The 26,448-nt window shown below is 44.0% G+C and overlaps 1 protein-coding gene across 4 annotated transcripts in view; it reads right to left on the bottom strand.

The window, feature by feature from the left end:
* GDPD1 (glycerophosphodiester phosphodiesterase domain containing 1) overlaps positions 1-22,665 on the bottom strand; it is a 73,989-nt gene extending 51,324 nt beyond the window's left edge. The window contains exon 1 of one of the 4 annotated variants that reach the window (XM_058164082.1): positions 22,446-22,665. In XM_058164082.1, the coding sequence (XP_058020065.1) occupies positions 22,446-22,581 (136 nt within the window). In that variant the 5' untranslated portion in view covers positions 22,582-22,665. The remainder of the gene's footprint in view (positions 1-22,445) is intronic. The other 3 variants (XM_058164089.1, XM_058164086.1, XM_058164088.1) reach the window with 3 other exon arrangements.
* Between the last annotated feature and the right edge of the window lie 3,783 nt (positions 22,666-26,448).

Genomic DNA, 26,448 nt, shown 5'->3' with positions numbered 1-26,448 from the left:
AAAAAAACCCCCAGAAAGTCCAGTTGCCTCTTGAAAAAGCACCTTTGGGACAACCTGTGACCTAGAGGACTGAGATTCTCCATAACACATTTACCATCCTGTGTGGGATGGGAGCAGCGGTGACTTTCACATATTCTTGCTTTCACTTACTTCGCGTGCGTGCCTTCTGTGCATGCATTTTGCTCTCTCGCGTGCCCAGCCTAAAAAATGTGGCTAAATAGGATGGCATTATGCTGGGGTTATTGGTTCGTTTGAACCAGTACAAACCGGTTTATTTATTTATTTATTTATTTATTATTCAAATTTTTATACCGCCCTTCTCCAAAGACTCAGAGTGGTGTACAGCAAATAAAACGACAATAATCCCAAAAACATTTTAAAATATGGTAACTAGTTTAAAAATCTAATTTAACCGCTGTATAATTAAAAATATTAGATAAGAAAATTTACAAAAAGATAAAAACCCCAGTTAAAAGCCCTGGCTTCTGGTGGCTCCGCTCTCTCCGAAGGACGCCCTAAGGGCGCCCGCGCTGGGATTCTGTAAAAGCCAGCGAAATCAACGGCTGAAAGTACCTTCCCCGGTAAGGAGAAGGGAAAGAGCAGAAGAAGGAAAGGTAGAGCTCTCTCTAGAGGCCCCGTTTGGGGAACTCGAAAGGGAAAGTTCCCTGGAATTCCTTCTGCAAAGCTCCAGCCCCAGTGTGTTTCTGCTTTAAGCAGACAGAGAAGAGAGCGACCACTTCTGCTTCAATTGATTGTTATGGATATTTATAAGCAGACGGAATAAAACACAGGAGATCAGTCATTTAAATTGCAAGTATTAAATCTGACTTCTATTTTTTCTTTTAAAAAAAAATTTTTTTTTCCTCTCATCTACAATCAACACAATGAAATAAAATGGCGTTTACTTGTTGAGAAAGTGAAACTGAATGGAGATTTTATCTTATTGTACTGGACTGTGGATTGTTGGATTATTTTAGTTTGTTTAAGTATTTCATAAGGGGATTTTCAGCAAGAACTTTGCCATGAAGGTTTTTTCAGAAGAATGGATTCGTGACTTTATACAGGATTATACAGAAAGAATGTATTTAATTACTCAACAATACGAATTGGAAAAAATGGCGTTTTGGATGAGAGTTTGGAGAAATTAACCAAAGTAATCAGGACTTGGAATATGGAATGGATGTAAAGAAGCCTTTTTAAAAAGTTTGGATGAAAAGCCTGAATTTGTGCTACAGGAGGCTGTCTCCGAAATGGAAAAATTCACAGGGTTAATGCTTTCCAAGAGTTCTCTTTTCGGATTGAGGAATATCGGCAGTAACTCGTGGATTCTTGGACATAAGGAACTATTAGGAAATATTGTGACTGACTTTTCAAAAGGAGTAATGAAGGAAAGACAGAGACTAATGCATCAAAAATGGCAAGAGACAAAAGTATCATTTTGAAAGAATTTTTTTTTGAAATATTAACAGAAAAGATTTTAGCGTTTTTGAAAGACAATACGTAAGGAAGATTTGGAAGAAATGGGTTGATTATATGTTTTATAACCATCATAAAAGACTAGATATTTGGATTTATACTGGATTTTGACGAGGAAGGACTAAAGTTGAACAGATATTGTAATTTCCCTGTATTGAAATTTTATAATCTGTTGTATTGAATCTTAAATAGAATATTCTCGAAAGATCTTATGTAAGAAAGACTTGGGGGGGAAATTATATGGTTATAGAAATTATAAGGGAGATATTCTCTGAACTGGATTGGATTTTTATGCTTTAGCTGGTTTTAAATATTTTAGGATTAATTTGTTCTACTGATCTGTATATTTTATTACTGTTTATTGTTAATTTTTTGCAGGATTTTGGTTATGTAAGGAGGAAGTCAGAGCTAGAGAGGGAGAATTGGTATAATAGTTTTGGGGAAATTTTTTTTTTTAGCATATGTTTGTTTTATTTTTAACTATACCTTGTGTTTGTTCCGGGAAGCCAGGGGGGGAGGGGGGAGGGGGTTTGTGAAGGGAGAGGGGTTGGGGGGAAAGGGGGGAAAAAATGTTTGTAAAACTTTTTGAATTAAAAAAAAAAAAAAAAGCCCGCTAAAGTACCCCAGTATAAAATCAATCAGGCCAGCCCCGCTTGGTGAAAAAAGAAAGTCTTGAGCTCGCGTTTAAAGGTCCGAAGATCAGGGAGAAGACGGAGTCCCACCGGCAGCTCGTTCCACAAGGCCGGGGCCCCCACAGAGAACGCTCTTCCCCTGGGGGCCGCCAGCCGACATTGATTGGCCGACGGTACCCTAAGAAGGCCCTCCCTGTGAGAGCGGACTGGACACACCGGACGATGGGAGGTAACTGGCGGCAGCAGGCAGTCCCGTAAATAAATACCGCCTCTGGATGGGAGAAGCCAGCCACACCCGGGGAAGACCAATCGGTCATTATAATTTCTGTGCCCACCTCAAGCTTCAAGCAGAGATTCAGATAGTCCTTGATTTGCAACCATTTGTCTATCTGTGCAGAAATACAGGTAGCCTTCCACTTAAAACCACACATTTTAGCAATTGTTCCAAATTACACGGCACTGCAAAAAGCCACTTACAACTGGTCCTCTCACTTACGACCGTCACAGGGTTATATGTTCAAAATTCAGGCCCGTGGAAACTGGCATGTACAGGTAGGCCTCGACTTACGACCGCAAACTGAACCCAAACTTTATACTGTTAAGTGAGGCATTTGTTAAGCGAATTTTGCCCCATTTTACGACCTTTCCTGCCACAGTTGTTAAGTGAATCCCTGCAGTTGGTAAGTTAATAGTCACATGGCTGTTAAGTGAATCTGGCTCCCCTCCCCCGTTGACTTTGCTCGTCAGAAGGTCGCAAAAGGGGATCGCGTGACTCCGGGGCACTGCGACCGTCATAAACATGAGTCCGTTGCCCAGCGTCCGAATTTTGATCACGTGACCATGGGGATGCTGCAAAGAGTTGAACTGTGAAAAAACGGTCACATTTTTTTGTGCCGTTGTAACTTTGGTCACTAAAGCAAACTGTCGTAAGTCGAGGACTACCCGTATTTATGACAATTGCAGGGACTCACCCTTTTGCGACCTCACAAGCAAACTCAACGGGGGGGGGAAAGCCAAAATCACTTTAAAAACAAAACAAAAAACATGATCCACTTAACGAATGCAGCGGTTTTCTTAACAAACGTGAGGCCCCCCCCCCAAAAAGGGCCATAACATTGAACGCGATTTGCTTAATAACTGCGTTGCTTAGCGATGGACATTTTGGTGCCAACTGCGGTCGTAAGTTGAGGACTTCCAGCCGGCACAAATAATAGATGAGCGAATTCTATCCGAGGCTGGTAAACCGAGAACCAAGGTGACGCATGCTATGGAAACCTGAACTGAATGCTAAGCACCAGGAAACCTTTTAGGGTTGCATTCGATCAGCAGTAGTGGTGGCGCTGAACGGCAGCCCAACCTACGGAGAAATACTCCAGGCTTAAAAAGCACATTTATGTTCATTAGTAGAGGGGACATTTGCTCGGATAAAAGTGCTCCCTTCCCTGTACGACAAGTAGACACATAAGAAAAAGTGCAGAGAAGAGCAACAAAGACGATTAGGGGACTGGAGGCTAAAACATATGAAGAATGGTTGCAGGAACCGGGTATGTCTAGTTTCATGAAAAGAAGGACTAGGGGAGACATGATAGCAGTGTTTCAATATCTCCGGGGTTGCCACAGAGAAGTGGGCTGTTCTCCAAAGCACCTGAGGGTAGAACAAGAAGCAATGGGTGGAAACTGATCATGGAGAGAAGCAACTTAGAACTAAGGAGGAATTTCCTGACAGTTAGAACAATTAACCAGTGGAATTACTTGCCACCAGAAGTTGTAGGTGCTCCAATGCTGGAAGTTTTAAAGCAGAGGTTGGATACCCATTTGTCTGAAGTGGTGAAGGGTTTCCTGCCTGAGCAGGGGGTGGGACTAGAAGACCTCCGAGATCCCTTCCAACTCTGTCATTCTAAATTCTAAGTCAAATCCTTCTTCCCTAGAAAACGGCCAGGATAATGAAGAGAGACAAGAAAACGCGATGCTTGTCTCTCATTCTAACTTCATGCAGCAGCAGCAAAAACAAAGATGGAACATTTTAATTTTAGGATTTTTCCTTGTTTTTTTCCCCCTTCTTCTTCCCTACATGTAGTTGAGGAAACTGGGGAGAAAAAAAAAAAGGTCTTAGACACGGGTATCAACTACGAGGCCCGCGGTGCCTCTGCCAGCAAAAACGGAACTCGGGAAGGACGCATGCGGCCCTCCTAGGCCCCGTTCTCGCTGGCAGAGGGTTGCAGGAGGCTGTTGCGCAGGGGTGAAATCTATTACCTTCCCTACCGGTTCGGAAGTGCATGTGCCACACGGACGAGCGTCATGAGTGCGCGTGGATCCTCTGCGCATGCGCAAACCCTTCTGTGTGCATGCACAGAGGGTAAAAAACAGGTTACTTCCTGGTTAAAACCAGGAAATAACGACGACTGGGCGGGTGGGTGGAGCCTCGCGCTGCCGTTTCTCTGAACCACCCATCGCCATCGCTACCGGTTCGGCTGAACCGGTCTGAACCGGTAGCATTTCACCCCTGCCATTGCGGCTGAAAACTGAGCTCGAGAGCCCATTTTCGTTGGCAGAGCACTCGGGCCGCCACGGGGCCCCCCGACATGAGTGACATCAAGCTGGCCATGCCCCCCCTGCCCACCTCGCCCCCCTGAGGTCAAACAGAACCCTAATATGGCCCTCAAGGAAATCGAGTTTGACACCCCTGGTCTAGGACAACTCGGAACGGCCAACTCGCCACAGCCAATTCACTGTGGTTAAGTAGTTGTGGGACAATTTGCCACAGGCAATAGGTGCCAGACAATCCCCGAGAGTTACACTAATATCGAAGGAATTGTCGTGTCCCACTCCTCCTCTGACGGCCGGGTCTGGGAAATCTTCCGTGGCCACGAAGCCTTTGCAGCTTTGCCAAATTCCTGTCAGTTCTCAGGGCAGGCAGGAATCCAAGGTGTAACTTCAGCAACCAGATGAGACTTTGCCTGATTCAAGGAATGCCAAAAAGCAGATCCTTTATATAGGCCATGGGGTGTGGCTCCATGACTCAGCACTTATCCAGGCCTGCCCCTCCCTTCCTTTTGCTGACGTCGCCTCTCCATTCTCCGGAAGCAGGGATCTGTCCACTGTGTCTTTTCGTCCTCCTGCTCAGCTGCCGGCAATTCTAGCTCGTGGCTGGCTTCGTGCTCACACGCTGTAGGGAGGTTTGTTTGTTCAGTCTGTCCGGGCATGGTGCCAGGGCTGGGGGCTGGAGGCATGCCAAGCCATTCTTCTTCACTATCAGTCTCTGGCTCAGATAGCAGGAGATGGGAGGGGCCCGGCTGAGGAGAGGAAGGCGGGCGAGGCACAACAGGAATGATGGCATAGAATCATTTCAAAAAGGATGCAAAAGGAGGGAGGGAATGAAACATGAATGACCAGAATTAAAACGATTTGTAAAAACGATTTCAAATACTTGAATTGAATGGTTGAATCGTCCCGCAGGGAGCTGACCCATGGCGAGTTGGCCACGCCGAGTTGTTCACTTGCAAAAAGGAAAAAGTGTCGCTCAAACTAGCTTGCCTTGTGCATTTCTTGCCTCCGGGCAAGACAGTTTTCAAACTTTCCGGTTAGCCTGCGGGCCCCAGGATCGCCTTGTGGTCTCCCATCCAAATACGAATCAGATGGGACTCAGCGTTTCCCAAATCAAATACAGGTAATCCTCAACTAAATAAACAGTTTATTTAGTGACCATTCGAAGTTGCAACAGCCCTGAAAAAAGGGACTTGTAACCGTTTTTCACACGTACGACCGTCGCAGCATCCCCATGGTGACGCGATCAAAATTCAGATGTTTCGCAACTGGCTCATATTTATGACGGTTGCAGTATCCCGGGGTCACGTGATTACCCTTTTGAGACCTTCCAACAAGCGAAGTCCACGGGGAAGCCCAATTTGAGACCTTCCGACAATCGAAGTCCACGGGGAAGCCCAATAGTAACAACCGTGTTACTAACTTAACAACTTGCAGGGATTCACTTAACAACTGTGGCAGGAAAGGTTGTAAAAGGAGTCAAAACTCACTTGACCACTGTCTGGCTTAGCAGCAGAAAGTTTGGTCACAATTATGGCCGCTAGTGAAGGACAACCTGTAAAATCAGGAAGGGCCTATCACCTGCGCAGGTAAAGAAAGGTACATTTGGAGCTGTCAGGCAGGAGATCAAGAAGGTGGACATCGCTGGATCAGTGCGATGACCGCCGACAGTGTGACGAAATGACCCATTTGGATCTTCTTGGCAAAAAGCTGGTGCTTGGAGACCCTGCAACCTTTTCTCCCACCCCCTGGTCTGTTGAGGAGGGTGAAAAGGTTGTGTCCCACCCCTCTCTCTAAGAATTGCACACGGAGAAACCTCTATGGCCGTGATGGTGATGTTATGGTCCGCCAGCAGCCTGCGGAGCTGGCAACAGAGTCGGAGAGCGATGAGGCTGAGGTGAGGCCAGGGCCATCGGGGAGTGAGGTGCGGACTCCAGAGCCTCCAGAGGTTGACAGTAGTGAGGCAGAGGAACAAGAGCAGCCTGTTCCTAATGCACGCATGAGAAGAGCTGCCAGAAGGCAAGAGCAGCTCAAGCAGAGAGGACAACTCAGGAGTAGGGCCAAGAGATGATTGGCCCCTCTCATAAGGCTTAAAAGACCAGCAAGGGCATTTGGGCTTTGCCGGAAAACAAGGTTGATAGCTTTGTCTTGTTGCATTTGTTTTGTATCGGCGTCTTCTGAACGTTTGCCAAGAAAAAAGGCCTTTGGCAGTTTGCCTAATTGGACCAAGGTTGGTGATAGAACTGAGGAATTTGTGTTGGGAGGAATTTGCTTTAATTTAGTTGGACTACGCTGAGAATGAGTTCATTCTCAGCTGTTCAAATAAAGATTGTTTTTTTCACAGTCACTGTTTCCTACTACCTACTTGGGCCTGGGTCACAACAGGTGAACCGATGGCACGCGTGCCTTCACCAGTTGCTCTTCTGGTTTCCAGCACACATGCGCGCCTGAAACATGGCCTGGAAGTGGCCTGAAAAATGACCTGAAAATGGCCCAAAAAACAGCCTGGAAACGGTCCCAAAAACAACCCAGAAAACGGCCGGAAAACAGCTTGAAAAACAGGCATGCATGTGCCAGCCAGCTTATCTTTGGGTTTCCGATGCTCTGGCGTGCGCATATGCACGCAGGTTCTGGTTTGGGCACTAAGTGCCAAAAAAGTCCACCATTATTGCTCTCTGGAGATTCTCAATCATCCAGGTCACAAGTGACTAAATTAGCAGACCAAGGAAATACTGTGGATGTAATATACTTAAGACTTCAGCAAGGCATTCGACAAAGTAGACCATAACCTACTTCTTCATAAGCTAGAAAAAGTGTGGGATAAAGAGCATCACCATCTTGTAGCTGGCTGACAAACAGTACTCAACGAGTAGTCCTTTGATGTACTACGTCCAAATGGAACGAAGTAAGCAGTGGGGTGCCACAAGGCTCTGCCTTAGGCCCAGGACTCTTCAATATCTTCATAAATGACTTAGATGAGGGAATAGAAGAGGAACTCATCAAATTTGCAGATGAAACTAAGCAGGCAATTAATCAGTGGAACAGTTTGCCTTTAGAAGTTTAAGGTGCTTCCTCCCTTTAAGAAAAGATTGGACAATCACCTATCTGAAATGGTATATAGTAGTGGTGGCGAATCTTTTACTCACCGAGTACTATTTACTAAATACTCAAACTATTTACTAAATCTGCACTACTATTAATCTTCTCATCGTTCCCATCACCAATCTCTTTCCACTTATGACTGTATGACTGTAACTTTGCTGCTGGTAATCCTTATGATTTATATTGATATATTGACCATCAATTGTGTTGTAAATGTTGTACCTTGATGAAGGTATCTTTTCTTTTATGTACACTGAGAGCATCTGCACCAAGACAAATTCCTTGTGTGTCCAATCACACTTGGCCAATAAAAATTCTATTCTAATTCTATTCTATTCTATTCTATTCTATTCTAGTCTAGTCTATTCTAGTCTATTCTGAATGTATCTTTTCTTTTATGTACACTGAGAGCATCTGCACCAAGACAAATTCCTTGTGTGTCCAATCACACTTGGCCAATAAAACATTCTATTCTATTCTATTCTATTCTATTCTATTCTATTCTATTCTATTCTATTCTACCGAACAGGTTTGCGTGCTTGCATGCTATCTGCGCTATCGCACGGCTCCTCCCCCGTGTACTTTCAATGCAACTGCACCATCTATGCACCATGCGCATTGCTTTTGTGCACACACCCGTGTGCTGCACACGCAACCATACCACCTGCGCATGCGCACGGCTTTCGCACATTTGCAAACGCGCATGCATGCGCAGGAGAGCTCTGAAGACCAGCTGGGTCCCCTGAATTACACGCATGTGCACCGGAGGCCCCAACACCAGCTGGGGCGCACGCACATGCACATCTGCCGGTGAGTTGGACGACAGCTCACGTGCCCGGAAAGATGCTCTGCGTGGCGCCTTGGGCACACATGCCATAGGTTCACCATCACAGGTATATAGAGTTTTCTGCTTGAGCAGGGGGTTCGACTAGAAGACCTCCAAGGTCCCTTCCAGCTCTATTCTGATTTGATTAAATAGGTCACGATCGTCCCAGAGGCCTTTGATCCAAAAGGCAACTGGACTTTCTTCTTCTTGTTGTTGTTGTTGTTGTTGTTTCCCTTTGGAAAAACATCTCGCTTCTCCCCCAAGGAGCTTCTTCGCTTCTTCTTGGATGAGAAGCGAAACATTTTCCAAAGAAAAAAGGGGAAAACCACCAAAAAGTCCTGCTGCCTTTTAGAAAAAGCACCTTTGCACAAGGAGGAATCGCAACCAGGAGAACATCTGAGGATCTCCGTTCAAGGTCGCCGCTTCCTGTGGGTGACCTCAACTCTTTTTGTGTGTGTGTGTTTGTGTCCAGGCAAACCTCGCAAGCCTTGGGAAATTCATGTTGTGCTGCCCCTGAGAAAATACGCTACACAAACGGCCAGATTCCCGAACAAAGCCGTCTTAATGGCTCTGGCAAAGGCCGCAGGCTGTGTGCGATTGTGCGTCTGGCCTCCCTTCTCTTTGTTTAAAAGGGTTGTTTACGAGCCTAATAGGTTAGAAATCTTTGGGGAAGAGGGGCCTGGCTTTTACACACCAGCTGTATGGGTGGATGCAATTACGCAGCCGAGCAATTAATAAAAACTGGGTAATAGGAGTGTACCATTAAGAAGGTCTTGGGGGGGGGGGAAGGAGGAAAAAGGGACAGTAGGAAGTTAGCCCCCACCCGTCACCTAGAAGAATGAAATATTCTAGGACAGGGGTCTCCAACCTTGGTCCCTTTAAGACTTGTGGACTTCAACTCCCAGAGTTCCTCAGCCAGCTTTGCTGGCTGAGGGACTCTGGGAGTTGAAGTCCACAAGTCTTAAAGGGACCAAGGTTGGAGACCCCTGTTCTAGGAAATATTAAAAAGGCAGAATATTATATTTCCCTGGATGAGAAATGGAGAAACGTGTTTTGTAGGCAGGAAGCAGATGGATTCCTAATAGCCCCCACCCTCCTCAATAGCCCACAGCAGATGTCAGCACTTAAAAGAGATAAAGAGATAGCTAGGTCTATTCATAAGCAATTATGAAACGATTATATCAAATAGGTCTATTCATAAGGGGACGATAAGTGGCGAAGACAACGAGCTTGTCTATCGAAAGGTCGGCAGTTCAGCGGTTCGAATCCCTAGTGCCGCGTCACGGGGTGAGCTCCCGTGACTTGTCCCAGCTTCTGCCAACCTAGCAGTTCGAAAGCAGGTAAAAAAATGCAAGCAGAAAAATAGGGACCACCTTTGGCGGGAAGGTAACAGCGTTCCGTGCGCCTTTGGCGTTGAGTCATGCCGGCCACGTGACCGCGGAGACGTCTTCGGACAGTGCTGGCTCTTCGGCTTTGAAACAGAGATGAGCACCGCCCCCTAGAGTCAGGAACGACTAGCACGTATGTGCGAGGGGAACCTTTACTTTCACCTTTATTCATAAGCAAATGCCCTCACCCAAGATCCAACAAAGGTAGGATTAGCCCTCTACCCATCTAGCAACAGAACCCACCCCCTGGCACCTGGGGAGCTTGCATCACCCAGCAAGATTCAACCAAGCCTGGGACTCAAAAGTCAACCTACAAAGTTACCCCTGCATGGCCCCATGGGAGTCGGACAACCAATCAGAATACAAGCTCAAATTCAAAGCCCAACAGAGGGTATAAATCTCCCCCCCCCTCTCTCTCCCATGTGTTTTTTCACCCAGGACCATAAAGCCATGTGGTCCCGTCCACCATTAAACTATTTTTTTCAAGCAGTCTGCATGTTTTCAGTGTCTTTCTCCCCATAGTGTCTTTCTCCCCACGATGTAAAAAAGATGTTGAGACTCTAGAAAGAGTGCAGAGAAGAGCAACAAAGATGATTAGGGGACTGGAGGCTAAAACATATGAAGAACGGTTGCAGAAACTCGGTATGCCTAGTTTAATGAAAAGAAAGACTAGGGGAGACACGATAGCAGTCTTCCAATATCTCAAGAGCTGCCCCAAAGAAGAGGGAGTCAAACTATTCTCCAAAGCACCTGGGGGTAGAACAAGAAGCAATGGGTGGAAACTAATCAAGGAGAGAAGCAACTTAGAACTAAGGAGAAATTTCCTGACAGTGAGAACAATTAATCAGTGGAACAACTTGCCTGCAAAAGTTGTGAATGCTCCAACATTGGAAATTTTCAAGAAAATGTTGGATAGCCATTTGTCTGAAATGGTGTAGGGTTTCCTGCCTGGGCAGGGGGTTGGACTAGAAGACCTCCAAGGTCCCTTCCAACTCTATTATTATTATTATTAATTATTATTATTATTATTATTATTATTATTATTATTATTATTATTATTATTATTATTATTATTATTAAGCAGCACTTGGAACTGAACCAGGGGTGAAATCCAGCAGGTTCTGGAGAACCCGTAGCGGAAATTTTGAGCAGTTCGGAGAACCGGCAAATGCCACCTCTGGCTGGCCGCAGGAGTGGGGTGGGAATGGAGATTTTGCAATATCCCTCCCCTGCCACGCCTACCAAGCCACGCCCACAGAACCGGTAGTAAAAAAAAGAATTGGATTTCACCACTGAACTGAACCCGGATGGACATTTCTTCCAACAGGACAATACAGAAAAGATGGCTTTTAACACGCTGTATATTTGAAAATCCAGCTGCTGCTTTTCTCCCCTGTAATGCAGTTTTCTGCAGTTTATTTTAACATTTTACTTCTAATATTATGGGGTGGGGGGTTGCCTGCTAGCAGGGGCACCGTTGGGAAGAAAGAAGGGGGAACAGAAGTTGTACGCTGTAGTTTTAGAAGGAGGAACCGTGTTTTTTAAATGCGATAACCAGAGAGGCAGAATCCGGATAAAAACCTGCACACGGCCTCCTGGGATTTATTGGTGTAAGCTGCTGAGAAGAAAGAAAGGAGAGAGAGAGAGAGAGAGGGAAAGAAAAGAAAGAAAGAAAGAAAGAAAGAAAGAGGGAGAGAAAGGAAGGAAGGAAGGAAAGAAGGGAGGGAGAGAGAAAGAGAGAAAGAAAGAAAGAGGGAGAGAGAGAGAGAGAAAGGAAGGATAGAAGGAAGGAAAGGAGAGAGAGAGAAAGAGAGAAAGAAAGAAAGAAAGAGGGAGAGAGAGAAAGGAAGGAAGGGAGAGAGAGAGAAAGAAAGAGAGAAAGAAGGAAAGCGAGAGAAAGGGAGGGAGAAAGAAAGAAAAGGCAGGGAGAGAGAGAGAGAAAGGAAGGAAGGAAGGAAAGATGGATTCTGTTGCTCAGTGAAACATGGCCTCTGGTGGCTCAGCAGACTGTCTGTTATTAACACAGCTGCTTGCAAATACTGCAGGTTCAAGTCCCACCAGGCCCAAGGTTGACTCAGCCTTCCATCCTTTATAAGGTAGGTAAAATGAGGACCCAGATTGTTGGGGGGGCAATAAGTTGACTTTCTATATAATATACAAATGGATGAAGACTATTGCTTAACACAGTGTAAGCCGCCCTGAGTCTTCGGAGAAGGGCGGGATATAAATTCAAATTTAGAAAAAAATGTGTTGTGAATTTTGCCCCGTTTTACAACTTTTCCTGCCTCAGTCATTGTTAAGCGAATCACTGAAGTTAGTCACCCGGTTGTTAGGTGAATCTGTCTTCCTCATTAACTTTCCTTTGTCAAAAGGTCGCAAGACGGCGTCACATGACCTTGGCACACAGCAATGGTCATGAATATGAAACCACTTCCCAAGCATCTGAATATTTTGATCACATGACCACAAAGATGCTACAACAGTCATTAAGTGTGAAAAACGGTTGTAAGTCACTTTCTTCAGCCCGTTGCAACTTCCTTACAACCACCGGTTGTAAGTCGAGGACTACCTGTAATTGGGGCCAGGATTCCCCTTAGTAAGCTAAGCGGCCGTTAAGGGAGTCGCACATAGTGGGACAACCATTTTTGCCACGGTTGTTAAGCAAATCACTGCAGTTGTTAAGGGAGTCATGCAGTCATTAAGTGAATCCACTTCCCTTTGCCTTTGCTTGTGGGAAGGTCGCAAATGGGGGTCGCGTGACGTCAGGCCCTGCAACTTTTGTGCACGTACGCCGGTTGCCGAGTGTCTTAACTTTGATCATGTTAACTAGGGATGCTGTGGGGTCGTAAGTGTGAGGACAGGTCGTAAGCCACTTTTTTCAGGGCTGTGGTCACTTCGAATGGCCGCTAAATGAATGAATGGACTGTAACCCCTGTAATAACTTTTGGCTGCTGAGCGTAAGAGATCAGGCCTCTCTCACGCCCTGTTCTGGCCTTCGCTGAGGGAAAAGGCCTCCTTTTTAGTCAGCATTAAAACTAAATTTAAAAAAATCATATTTGTAGCTCAGGGTTCAACAGGGGATTTATCCAATGGACAGAAAGACTTTTGCGGAGTCCTTGGTGCTCCCTGAGCTGGGTTTTTTTCTTGCAGATGTTTCATGACCCAACTAGGCAATATCATCAGTGCCAGAAGGTGGTGGGGTTTGCTCTCTGTTTATATATAGGAGGTTTACCCTGTCCGTCTTCATGTCTCTTGATTGTTTATGGATGGATAAATGGAAGGAGAGAGGGTCCTTGGTGCTCTCTGAACTGGGCTGTTTTCTTGCAGATGTTTTATGACCCAACTAGGTAACACCATCAGTCCCAGAAAGGACTGTGGGGTTTGCTCTCTCTTTATATATAGGTTTACCTATAGGACAGGAGGTTTACCCTGTCCATGTTGGTGGAAGTATCTCTTGATTGTTTACGGATGGATGGATGGATGGAAGGAAGGAAGGAAGGAAGGGAGGAAGGAAGGAGAGAAGGTCCTTGGTTCTCTTTGAGCCTAGTTGTTTTCTTGCAGACGTTTCATTACCCAAATAGGTAACATTATCAGTGCTAGAAAGAGGGAGGAGGAGAATTGGTGCTCTCTGAGCTTCATTGTTTTCCTGCAGACGTTTCATGACCCACCTTGGTAACACCATCAGTGCCAGAAGGGACTGTGCGGTGTCTCTCGTAATGTTATAGCACTGATCATACTACCTAGCTGGTAACATCTGCAGGAAAACCACCAACCTCTGAGAGCACCAAGGATCCTATTGCAACTAAATTCTGAAGAAATGCAGGCAGCCCTTGACTTACAACAATTCGTTTAGTGACCGTTTGAAGTTACAACGGCACTGAAAAAGCTGACTGATTAGCATTTTCCCTACCTATAACCCTTGCAGCATCCCCATGCTCACCTGATTAACATTTAAACGGTTGGCAACTGACTCATATTTATGACTCTTGCAGTATCCTGGAGTCGCGTGATCCCCTTTTGCGACCGTCCGACGAGCAAAGTCAGTGTTGGAGCCAGATTCACTTCACAGTTGGGTTATTACCTAATCAACGGCAGTCGTAAAATGGGACAAAACTCACTTAACGAATTTCTCACTGAGCAGCGCAAATTCCACGCTCCATTGTGGTCGTAAGTCGAGGACCACCTCTACCGACCCATGCATTTCCTCTCTTGTCGAGCGCTTATGAAGGTAGAGCCAACCTCTTGTTTAAAGGCTTCCAGCGATGGAGAACTGAATATTTCATGTGGCGGGCTGTTCCGCCGGCTGACGGCTTGTAAAATCAGGATTCCCAGCCTAAAATTCTTTCCTTTCTGCTGAAACCCACCAGTTCTGGTTCCCTCCCTCTGTTTCCTTGACCCCAGAGGCCATTTTGTCCTCCTTTAAACAACCAAGGCCGAATTGTCTGCAGGTTGTTCTGTTTTTGTGTGCAGGTTGTTCTATCTGGTTTACTCCGCTGAGGCCATAGCAAAGTCTTGGACGGATCGACAGTCCGTCGTCCCTGAACCTAATCCACCCACCAGAGTTACCAAAGGTCGCTGGAAAGCCAGTTTTACTTACGGGATTCACTGCCACTTTCTGGTGGACCAGAAACCTTTGATTCTCTTCCCCAGAAAATGTCAGTTACTATCCAGATTTTGCCTTTCAAGGGAATTTAAGCACTCTTTAAGTAGGGAAAACAAAAAGGAGGGGGGGAAATTGCAATCTGCATTCAAGGAGATTACAGGGAGTCCTCGACTTACGACCGCAAAGGAGCCCAAAATTTATGTGGCTAAACGAGACACTTGCGAAGTGGGTTTTGGCCCATTTTACCACATTTCTTGCCACCGTTGTGAACCGAATGGCTGCAGTTGTTAAGTTAGTGAAGTAAGACGGTTGTTAAGTGAATCTGGCTTCCCCATTGACCTTGATCGTCAGAAGGTCACAAAAGGCGATCACGTGACCCCAGGACACTGCAACCGTCATAAATATGAGCCAATTGCCATAACAATAGAATAACAAGAGATGGAAGGGACCTTGGAGGTCTTCTAGTCCAACCCCGTGCACGGGTAGGAAATCCCTATATCATTTCAGGCAAATGGTTGTCTAATCCCTCCAGTAATGGAGTACCTATAACTTCTGGAGGCAAGTAGTTCCACTGGTTAATTGTTCTCACTGTCAGACCCCATGCTTGGGCAGAAAACCCTAAATCATTCCAGGCAAATGGTTGTCCAATCTCTTCTTAAAAACCTCCAGTGTTGGAGCATTCACAACATCTGCAGGCAAGTTGTTCCACTGATTAATTGTTCTCACTGTCAGGAAATTTCTCCTTAGTTCTAAGTTGCTTCTCTCCTTGATTAGTTTCCACCCATTGCTTCTTGTCCTGCCTTTGGGCGCTTTGGAGAATAGTCTGACCCCCTCCTTTTTATGGCAACCCCTCAAATATTGGAAAACTGCTGTCATGTCACCCCTACTCCTCCTTTTCACAAGACTTTCATAGATTAGAAATATACATAGATATAGAAAGATAGATAGATAGATAGATAGATAAATAGATAGATAGATAGAAAAGAAAATAAATAGAAAAGAAAGAAAAAAGAAAGAAAGAAAGAAAGGGAGGGAGGGAGGGAGGGAGGGAGGGAAGAAGAAAAGAGTGAGAATAGAGGAAAGGAGGAAGGAGAAAGGAAGAATGGAAGAAAGAGAGAGTTAAGGAGGGAGGGAAGGAAGAAGAAAAGAGAGAGAAAGGGAGGAAGGAAGGAAGGAAGGAAGGAAGGAAGGAAGGAAGGAAGGAAGGAAGGAAGGAAGGAAGGAAGAAAAGAGAGGGAGGGACAGAAGAAAAGAGTGAGAAATAGAGGAAAGGAGGAAGGAGAAAGGAAGAATGGAAGAAGAAGAAAGAAAGAGAGGTAAGGAGGGAGGGAGGGAGGGAAGAAGAAAAGAGAGAAAGCGAGGAAGGAGAAAGGAAGAAAAGGAAGGAAGGGAAGGAGGGAGGGAGGGAGGGAGGAAGGAAGGAAAAAGAAAAAAAGAGAGAGAGAACAAACAAATATACGAATAAAACCACCCTCATTTTGCAAAGCTGGACTAAACCCAGGTTGCAGTCTTTTTCAATAACAGGTTGCAAAATGGCTCTCCCGGAGACGAATAGCTTCACGGACAAGCTTGGGAGTATGGAAAGAGGAAGAAAAAGAGATTCAGGAAGACGTAAAACAAGGAAGAATACTTTAAAGGGAGATTTAAAACAAACCAATCAACTAACCAACCAACCAACCAACAGCTCCAGTTGAAAACCTCACGAAAGAGGTTTTTGCACTGGGACAGGTGATGGGAAAGCCAAAAGGCTTCGTGGTAAAACAGCCAGCGCTACCCGTGGGAGGGGGGGAAGGGGGAGAGAAGAAGAATTTCCGGAAATAGAGCTGCTTTTAGGGACCAGAGGAAGGACAGAGCTAAGTTTATCATGCCATAAAACAGATGACAGCCATACCGTAATTACCTGCTGTTAAGATGACAGCAAGAGGTCAGTTACATTTGCAGATTGACGTACATAGGTGCAAATTGTTCTCCCTACTCATTAAAATCTCAGGTTGTTGCCATTTGCTTAGGGAGGGGGACAACCCCCCCCCCAACACACGAAAAGGAAGGCAGGAATCTCCACCCCCTTTTTGGAGGGGAGGGGAAGGCAGGGATGTAGTATAGGACAGACTTCAAGGTTAAAATTGAATTTCAAGGGGGGAGAGGGAAAGGGAGGGAGGAAGGAAGGAAGGAAGGAAGGAAGGAAGGAAGGAAGGAAGGAAGGAAGGAAGGAAGGAAGGAAGGAAGGAAGAAAGAGAGGAGGGACAGAAGAAAAGAGTGAGAAATAGAGGAAAGGAGGAAGGAGAAAGGAAGAATGGAAGAAGAAGAAGAAAAGAGAGGTAAGGAGGAGGAGGAGGAAGAAGAAAGAGAGAAAGCGAGGAAGGAGAAAGGAAGAAAAGGAAGGAAGGGAAGGAGGGAGGGAGGGAGGGAGGAAGGAAGGAAAAAGAAAAAAAGAGAGAGAGAACAAACAAATATACGAATAAAACCACCCTCATTTTGCAAAGCTGGACTAAACCCAGGTTGCAGTCTTTTTCAATAACAGGTTGCAAAATGGCTCTCCCGGAGACGAATAGCTTCACGGACAAGCTTGGGAGTATGGAAAGAGGAAGAAAAAGAGATTCAGGAAGACGTAAAACAAGGAAGAATACTTTAAAGGGAGATTTAAAACAAACCAATCAACTAACCAACCAACCAACCAACCAACAGCTCCAGTTGAAAACCTCACGAAAGAGGTTTTTGCACTGGGACAGGTGATGGGAAAGCCAAAAGGCTTCGTGGTAAAACAGCCAGCGCTACCCGTGGGAGGGGGGGAAGGGGGAGAGAAGAATTATTTCCGGAAATAGAGCTGCTTTTAGGGACCAGAGGAAGGACAGAGCTAAGTTTATCATGCCATAAAACAGATGACAGCCATACCGTAATTACCTGCTGTTAAGATGACAGCAAGAGGTCAGTTACATTTGCAGATTGACGTACATAGGTGCAAATTGTTCTCCCTACTCATTAAAATCTCAGGTTGTTGCCATTTGCTTAGGGAGGGGGACAACCCCCCCCCCCAACACACGAAAAGGAAGGCAGGAATCTCCACCCCCTTTTTGGAGGGGAGGGGAAGGCAGGGATGTAGTATAGGACAGACTTCAAGGTTAAAATTGAATTTCAAGGGGAGAGAGAGAGAGAGAGAGAGGATACTGGAGATAGAGATGATTGATAGATAGATAGATAGGTAGGTAGGTAGGTAGATAGATAGATAGATAGATAGATAGATAGATAGATAGATAGATAGATAGATAGATAGATAGGAATGGAGAGAGATGATAGATAGATAGATAGATAGATAGATAGATAGATAGATAGATAGATAGATAGATAGATAGATAAAGATACATATGAATGGAGGGAGGGAGAGAGAGAGAGAGAAAGAAAGAGAGAGAGAGAGAAAGAGAGAAAGAAAGAAAGAGAGAGAGAGAGAGAGGATACTGGAAATAGAGATGATAGATAGATAGATAGATAGATAGATAGATAGATAGATAGATAGATAGATAGATAGATAGATAGATAGATAGATAAAGATACATATGAATGGCGGGAGGGAGGGAGAGAGAGAGAGAGAAAGAAAGAGAGAGAGAGAGAGAGAAAGAAAGAGAGAGAGAGAAACAGAGAAAACAAACTGCTTTGCCAAAGTCACACCTGCTTTTTTATCTGAAAAATTTATCTGAAAGGAACACTCTAGTCTCAGTCATTTTCTCTGCCGTCTGGAAAATCAACACAGAAAATCCTCCTTTATTCTGGTTCTCCTCCCCCCCCCCTTCTTTTTTCTTCTTCCTTTTCCCCAGCTAGCTAAACCTGTAACAAGCAACCTGGAGGTTTGAAAGGGCAAAGACTGTAGGGAGCGATTGCGATTTTAGTTTTCTCAAGACAAATGAGAGGATTTTGACAAGGCACTCAATAATGAGCGGAGCCTTAAGAGCTTCGGAGGGAGGGAGGGAGGGAGGGAGGGAGGGAGGGGGAGTGGGAAGGGGTTAGGCACGTTTCCTCCTCCCCCCCCCCACCTTGCAGGGAACACAAAAGCCTTGCAGGTCCTTTAAAGGAGAGCAGATGGATAAATATGCCCAGCGACTCAAGAGGACACCCAGCCTTCTGTCCTATCTCGGCTGGCAGGTGCACACAAAAGCATACACCTCTTTTGTCATTCATTCTACAGAATTTTTTTTTTTTAAAAAAAGCCCTTTCTGCTTTTCCTCCACAAATTCTATTCTCTGCAAAAGATCTTTCTTCCTTCCTTCCTTCCTTCCTTCCTTCCTTCCTTCCTTCCTTCCTTCCTTTCTCTATTCAGTCCATCTCCAGTATAATATTTTTTCCAGACTCATCAGCCATGCTAAATATTCTCTTCAGGGCCAACAACGAGAGAGAAAACACACCGATCGATCATAAACAGAATAAAAATAAAACGAAACATTCTTTATTTTTATTTTTTAATTTTTTTAACAGATACATCCCAGTCATTGTTTCCCTTTAACCTCAGGTCTCCAAACGTCTCGATCGTGTGTTTTTTTCTTGCATTATTCTCTCATCTCACAGCCACCCATCCGTTAACTCGAGAGTGTGTGTGTGCACGTGTGTATGTATATGTATATATATATATATATATTCCCCCCCTTTCAGATTGCTTTCATTCAGGATTTTGTAAAAATTTCTCCCCAAACTCATCTGTGGTTCTTCCGTGATTATCTTTCGCCGGAACATAGCACTATCCACTTTCAACAAGCGAGGTGGTATCAATTCAGATGTACATACATTTAATTTGTATTTAAACCCACACCCTCACTTGGCTGCATGGATTCATCAACAATAGAGGATCAGACTACCTACATTCAGATACAATAACAGATCTTTCCCTTCTGGCTTAGTTTCCCAAACACACAGCATCTTTTCCTTCCTTCCTTTTCCTTCCCCCCTCCCTCCGTTTTACTTCCTTTCTCTCTTCCTTCCTTCTCCTGCTCTCTTCTCTCCCTCTCTTCCTCGCTGTTTTCCTTCCTCTCTTTTTCCTTCCCTTCCATTTTTCTTCCTTCCTCGTTTTCCTTCTTCTCTCCCTTCCTCTCCTGCTCTTTTCCTTCCCTCCCTCCCTCCCTCCGTTTTCCTTCCTCCTGTCTTTCCTTTCCCTCGCTCCTTTCTCTTTCCTCCCTCCCTGTTTTCCTTCCTCTCTCTCTCTTCTCTTTTCTTCTGTCCATTCCACCCTCTCCACTTTCCTTCCCTTTCTTTCCTCCCTCCCTCATTTTCCTTCTCTCCCGTCCTCCCTCTCTTGCTGTCTTCTCTCCTTCCTTCCATCCCTCCCTTCCAGTCTTTCCTTTCCTTACCTCCCTCGTTTTCCTCCCTCTCCCTCCCTCCTTCTCCTGCTTTCCTTCCTTCCTCCCTCCCTGCCTATTTAATTCTTTCCCCCCTGTAGTCCCCTCCCGTCGCAACTCCAAATCTGCCGTACACCAAGGTCATACAAAAAATAAATAGGCCCGTAGTAGACCTTGATTGCCATTGCCCCTCATGCTTCAAGCAATCAAAAGCTTTCACTCAGCCCTTGTAGTAAGCCAGAGAAGACAATTATCAATGTGATTTGCAGCCCTACTGCATAGGCAGCATCCTCCTCTGCTAACAATAAAAGCAAGCCTGAATAATCGTGGCAGATTTTGACCACAGATACAAGCAATGCCCAGGTTTATCCCAAGCAACGCATCTCAACATGAAAACTACGATGGCTTATCCAAAGGTTCAAAATACTTATCTCAAAGTCAGCAAACTCTTCCCTCCACGGTGCCCGTTCAGAGGTACATGCGGTGAATCTATGCTACTAATTAAACAGATAATTAGAAATCAGATGATTTTTTGGGGGGGCGGGGGAGGGAGAGAGACACAGGATCTCATGATATTTATATTCTCTACAGACACCCCATCAGATAGAAATGATCTCTTCTTGCCCAAATTCTACCCTTCCTCAAAAAATATAGAAAGCCGCAGAGTCAGTGAGGGACTGGGGGACAAGGAGACCGGCGGCATATAAATGTGATAAACAAACATAGATTATTCCCCAGATTACAGATCTTCTGACTTGGATTTATTTATTTTGCCCCAACAGCAACATCTCTCTCAACATATCTTTTCTTTTACGTACACTGAGAGCAAATGCACCAAGACCAATTCCTTGTGTGTCCAATCACACTTGGCCAATAAAAAAAATTCTATTCTATTCTCAGATTGATTAACAGAGTTGGAAGGGACTTTGTAGGTCATCTAGTCCAACCCCTCTGGTTGGGGTTCTGGTGGCTCAGCAGACTAAGTCTGTCTGTTATTAACACAGCTGCTTGCAATTACTGCAAGTTCAAGTCCAACCAGGCCCAAGGTTGACTCAGCCTTCCATCCTTTATAAGGTAGGTAAAATGAGGACCCAGATTGTTGGGGGCAATAAAAGTTGACTTTGTATATAATATACAAATGGATGAAGACTATTGCTTAACACTGTGTAAGCCGCCCTGAGTCTTCAGAGAAGGGCGGGATATAAATTCAAAAAAACCCCAAAAAAACCCAAGCAGGAGACCCTATAGCCTACACCATTTCTGACAGATGGCACTCTAGTCTCTTCTTGAAAACATCCAGTGATGAAGCTCCCACAGATTCTATTCTAGTCTATTCTGAACGTATCTTTTCTTTTATGTACACTGAGAGCATCTGCATCAAGACAAATTCCTTGTGTGTCCAATCACACTTGGCCAATGAAAATTCTATTCTATTCTATTCTGAACGTATCTTTTCTTTTATGTACACTGAGAGCGTATGCACAAAGACAAATTCCTTGTGTGTCCAATCACAATTGGCCAACAAAGAATTCTATTCTATTCTATTCTAATTCTTATTCTTATTCTATTCTAATTCTATTCTATTCGCCATCTCCGCAAACATCAAAGCCCTCCTGATTTATATTCTCCTGGCTTCGCTCCTTTGCACAAATGATGTCTTTTCACAGGCTTGAAAGCTCACATCCTGCCTGCCCCACTCGTGCCCCCATCAGGCACTGAATATCGAATTATTGTGGTCTGCCGAAGCCAGCCTTTTAAAACAAAATCCCATCCAAACACTGTTGTTGTTTTTTTTAAAAAAAGATCCGCTATTTATCTGTCAAATTTAAATGCTCATCGACCCCAGAAAAGATCATTTTGATCTGGAGGGTGTGATCTGTAGGGAAAATGATAAATACTGATGAAATCCCATGCCTCCCTCCCACCCACCCCAAAAAAGCTAGTTTTTAATTATCTGGTTTATAGTAGCATGCCTCCAGCCACTACTGAGAAAGAATCCAAATTCCGCCTTTTAAAAAAAATCATCCAAATATTATCAAAACCGCTTCTGACAAACCATCCAACTGTGATTTTTTTTAAAAAAAAAAGGGATCCACATCCTATTTAAAAAAACGATCGAGATGCAAAGAGGAAATAGATAAAATACGTCCCAAAACATGTAGTTCTTTAATGGAACCAAGCATTTTTTTTAAAATCCTATTTAATAACAGTTAGGAGGGGACTCGATAGCTGGATTTAAGAAAAAAAAAAGCAAGAAGCAGCAGCCAAATCCAAATCTAAAGATCTTAAAAAACAATCATTTTTTAAAATATATATATATTTATTTATTTATTTATTTTGGAGAATTGAGATGGCCGCCCAACTCATTTGCAGGACTCTTAGGGGGCTTAAATCATCCAATCGGATTTTTTTAAAAAAAAAAATAGCTTGGAAATTCTAGATGCCCAAATCATATGCAACGGGAGGAAAAGAGAAAAAAAAAAGACGCCCCAAAATGAAGGAGGAAGGATGCCCCCCCCCCCAATAAGGGACGCTTCGGGCAGCCGTTGCTCTCACCTCCGCGGTGGGAGATGTGCCGGCACCGGAACCGGTGGCGTTTGCGCCGGTGGAGCAAGCCGGGGAATTTCAACAGCAGAGCCGAGGTGAGCAGATAGCCGGCCAGCGTGGAGAGGAGGTAGAAAACGGTCGACATGGCCGCGCCGAGAGCGAGCGAGCGAAGGGACCAACCGACCGGCGCGGCTCTCCCAGCCCTTCTGAGCCGGCAACCCGAGGGAGAGAGACTCGACAAGCACGCGGCGCCCCGCCCACTCCGTCCGACGCCACCAATCGCGGCGGGGTAGGTGGGAGTGCGAGCGCACCCGCGAAGCCGATTGGCCGGAGGGAGGGACGTCGGTAGGTGGGCGGGCGGGCAAGGCAGGCGGGCGGACGGTCGCGACCTGCAGTCAGAAAGAAAGAAGACCCAGAGAGAGAGAGGGAGGAGAGAGAGAGATGGGCGCGTCACCTAGCGGATGACGTCAGAGCGCTCGCCCAAGCGGAGAGCGGAAGTAACGGTTGCTGAGCGGCGGACGCGATGGGGGATTGCCCCGCCTTCTCGCCCTTAAAAAATGCGCTGGATTCCTTTAGAATAGAATAGAATAGAATAGAATAGAATAGAATAGAATAGAATAGATGATATGGAATGGAATGGAATGGAATGGAATTTATTTAGAATAGAATAGAATAGGAATTTATTTAGAATAGAATAGAATAGAATAGAATAGAATAGAATAGAATAGAATAGAATAGAATAGAATAGAATAGAATAGATGATATGGAATGGAATGGAATAAAATAGAATCTTTATTTAGAATAGAATAGAATAGAATAGAATAGAATAGAATAGAATAGAATATTTAGAATAGAATAGAATAGAATCTTTATTTAGAATAGAATAGAATAGAATAGAATAGAATCTTTATTAAGAATAGAATAGAATCTTTATTTAGAATAGGATATGTAGAATAGAATAGAATAGAATCTTTATTAAGAATAGAATAGAATCATTATTTAGAATAGAATAGAATAGAATCTTTATTAAGAATAGAATAGAATATTTAGAATAGAATATTTAAAATAGAATAGAATCTTTATTTAGAATAGAATAAAATAGAATCTTTATTTAGAATAGAATAAAATAGAATCTTTATTTAGAATAGAATATTTAGAATAGAATAGAATAAAATAGAATAGAATCTTTATTAAGAATAGAATAGAATCTTTATTTAGAATAGAATAGAATCTTTATTTAGAATAAAATGTTTAGAATAGAATAGAATAGAATCTTTATTAAGAATAGAATCTTTATTTAAAATAGAATAGAATATTTATTAAGAATAGAATAGAATCTTTAGAATAGAATAGAATAGAATAGAATAGAATCTTTATTTAGAATAGAGTAGAGTAGAGTAGAATAGAATAGAATAGAATAGAATAGAATAGAATAGAATAGAATTCTTTATTGGCCAAGTGTGATTGAACACACAAGGAATTTGTCTTGGTGCATACACTCTCAGTGTACATAAAAGAAAAGATACGTTCATGGTCGTTGCTATAGTAAGGTTCAATAATAATAATACATTTAAGCTCATAAATGCCAAAAAGAGGCTTGAATAACAATAGCATTTAATCTTGATCAAGCTTAAAGTATTTAAGTACTTAAAGTATTTAAGTATAAAAATTTAATAAATAAAAATAAATAAATAAATTTACTCAGTCCTTGAACTACTTGGGATGTAAATGTCTGCCATTGTCAGATTCTGTACTTTTTGGTACTCCAAAGCTAGGGATGATTACTTCTATCATGATCCTGACAGCTTCTTTAGCTGCTTGGGTGGCTGTGAGGATGGCCTCTGGCAATCCGGTGAACATACCGACTAAGACCAAAAGGTTGTTCTTAGCTCCTTTCTTAGGCATTTCTGTGAAATCAACTTGCCACGCTTCTCCTGGATAGCAGGATGTTCTGATATGTCCATGTGGGATTTTGGCTCCTCCTGTGGGGTTATTCTTCTGACATATCTCACACTGATCCATTACAGACTTCAGAGGATCATTAGAACTGCAGAAAAAACCATGGCTGCCAACCTGCCTTCCATGGAGGACCTATATACTGCACGAGTCAAAAAGGGGGCTGGGAAAATATCTACAGACCCCTCTCATCCTGGACATAAACTGTTTCAACTTCTACCCTCAAAACGACGCTATAGAGCACTGCACACCAGAACAACTAGACACAAGAACAGTTTTTCCCCCAACACCATCACTCTGCTAAACAAATAATTCCCTCAACACTGTCAAACTATTTACTAAGTCTGCACTACTATTAATCTTGCCATCGTTCCCATCACCCATCTCCTCCCACTTATGACTGTATGACTGTCACTTTGTTGCTTGTGTCCTTATGATTTATATTAATTTTGTTTCCTGATTGCTTATTTGTACCCTATGACTATCATTAAGTGTTGTACCTTAGAATTCTTGATTATCTTTTCTTTTATGTACCACTGAGAGCGTATGCACCAAGACAAATTCCTTCTGTGTCCAATCACATTTGGCCAATAAAGAATTCTATTCTATCTATTCTTTTACTACCTTACACAACCTTCTCACATTCTCAATCCTCTATCTCCTTTCTAACCATCTCTTCATTACTCTTGGACATGCATGAGTGGCCTGGTGGACACGTCTCACTATTGGCCAAGTTAGCTGCCTAGGCAGTGGTACTTTATCCTTTATTATCCACCAGCCATCTCTCCACCAACCGTCTGTTTCTAACTTGTCTCTACCATGGTACAAGGGGGGAAAGTAATCAATAGGTTCTTCTGGAATTAATGCAACTGCACAGGTTGTGGTCTCTGGGCCCCTGGCAGCCTGTTTAGCCCAACAGTCCGCTGCCTTATTGCCCCTAGACACAGGACCGGAGTCAGTTTGATGTCCATGGCAATGGACGATTGCAATGGCTTTAGAATAGAATAGAACAGAATAGAATTTTTTATTGGCCAAGTGTGATTGGACACACAAGGAATTTGTCTTGGTGCATATGCTCTCAGTGTACATAAAAGAAAAGATACGTTTATCAAGGTAGGTGAATAGCTTCCATCAAATCTTCCAGAAGGGTTTCATCTTTAAAGCTTTTCCATCAGCTCCTACATAGCCTCAAGCCTTCCACAAGGCGGCATGGGTAGGTGCAGCTACAAAGGCATATCGGCTATCGGTATATATAGTCACTCGCTGGCCTTCAGCTAAATAGCATGCTTCTTTGACAGCCATTAGTTCAGCTGCTTGTGCTGACACACAAGCAGCTGAACTGTGAAGGGAGCCGTATGTACGTATATATATGTGTGTGCGTGTGTTTTCGTAGGTTTTCATGGGTATAGGTATGTAGGTCTTGGCGTATTCGGGTCTTTTCCCGTGTAAGATTAAGAGGATCTTGGCAACGTTTCGACGAGGTCTCACTCATCATCTTCAGGCTGGTATCTTCAGCACAAGCACGAAGCCGTAAGCACCAGCCTGAAGATGACGAGTGAGACCTCGTCGAAACGTCGCCAAGATACTCTCAACCTTACACGGGAAAAGACCCGAATACGCCAAGACCTACATATATATGTGTGTGTGTGGGGGTGTGTGTGTTTATGTTCAGCATTCAATACCATCATTCCAGACATTCTTCTAACTAAGCTAAACCAGCTACAGGTACCGGAACAGACTTGTAAGTGGATCACAAGCTTCCTAACAAACAGGAAGCAGCAGGTGAAGCTAAGCAAGATCACATCAAATACCTGTACAATTAGCACAGGGGCCCCCCAAGGCTATGTGCTCTCCCCACTTCTCTTCTCTCTGTATACCAATGACTGCATCTCCAATGATCCATCTGTTAAGCTACTGAAGTTCGCAGATGACACAACAGTGATTGGTCTCATTTGAGACAATGACGAATCCGCATATAGACAAGAGGTCGAACGACTAGCCTTGTGGTGCAACCAAAACAATCTGGAACTGAACACACTCAAAACTGTAGAAATGG

This window comes from Ahaetulla prasina, chromosome 1 (assembly GCF_028640845.1).
Source record: "Ahaetulla prasina isolate Xishuangbanna chromosome 1, ASM2864084v1, whole genome shotgun sequence".
Lineage (NCBI taxonomy): Eukaryota > Metazoa > Chordata > Lepidosauria > Squamata > Colubridae > Ahaetulla > Ahaetulla prasina.
Note: the sequence above shows the minus strand (reverse complement) of the source record. Positions and strands in the feature narration are given on the sequence as shown.